Source organism: Egretta garzetta, unplaced genomic scaffold (genome assembly GCF_000687185.1).
Source record: "Egretta garzetta isolate BGI_Z169 unplaced genomic scaffold, ASM68718v1 scaffold69, whole genome shotgun sequence".
In the NCBI taxonomy this organism is placed as follows: domain Eukaryota; kingdom Metazoa; phylum Chordata; class Aves; order Pelecaniformes; family Ardeidae; genus Egretta; species Egretta garzetta.
This window is the reverse complement of record NW_009260790.1, coordinates 3,196,125-3,196,465: the sequence shown is the minus strand read 5'-3', so window position 1 is coordinate 3,196,465 and position 341 is coordinate 3,196,125. Positions and strand designations below refer to the sequence as shown.

The 341-nt window shown below is 49.9% G+C and overlaps 1 protein-coding gene across 1 annotated transcript in view; it reads right to left on the bottom strand.

Annotated features, from left to right (window-relative positions):
- RCC2 (regulator of chromosome condensation 2) overlaps nt 1–341 on the bottom strand; it is a 21,948-nt gene extending 21,607 nt beyond the window's left edge. Inside the window, 1 exon segment of the mRNA XM_009646548.1 lies at nt 222–341. Within this exon segment, the coding sequence (XP_009644843.1) occupies nt 222–341 (120 nt within the window).

Sequence of the window (341 nt, the reverse complement as noted above, 5' to 3'; positions counted from 1 at the left end):
CTTTTTTTTTTTTTTTTTTTTTTTATTTGCTAATTTAGTAAGACTCAAAGGTAGCAGCAGGTTGTTTTGGAGAGCTGGTAATTCTCCTCGGCGGCAGGCATGCTCGCAGCCGGAAAAATAACAGCCCTGGGACAAACTGGGCTGATGGGAGCTTATGTCAACTGTCAAAATGGGAAGTGACCTTCTCCTGCCCTGCAAGCGGGATAAAATCGGGCCCAAGCCGCAGGGCCCGGCTCTGTCTCGTCCTCCCGCTCCCCTCTCTGAATGCAGAAGCCATCAGGTTGCTGGAAGGGCGAAGTAAACCAGTAAGCAAACTGGTTTTGGGATAGCACCATCGGCAT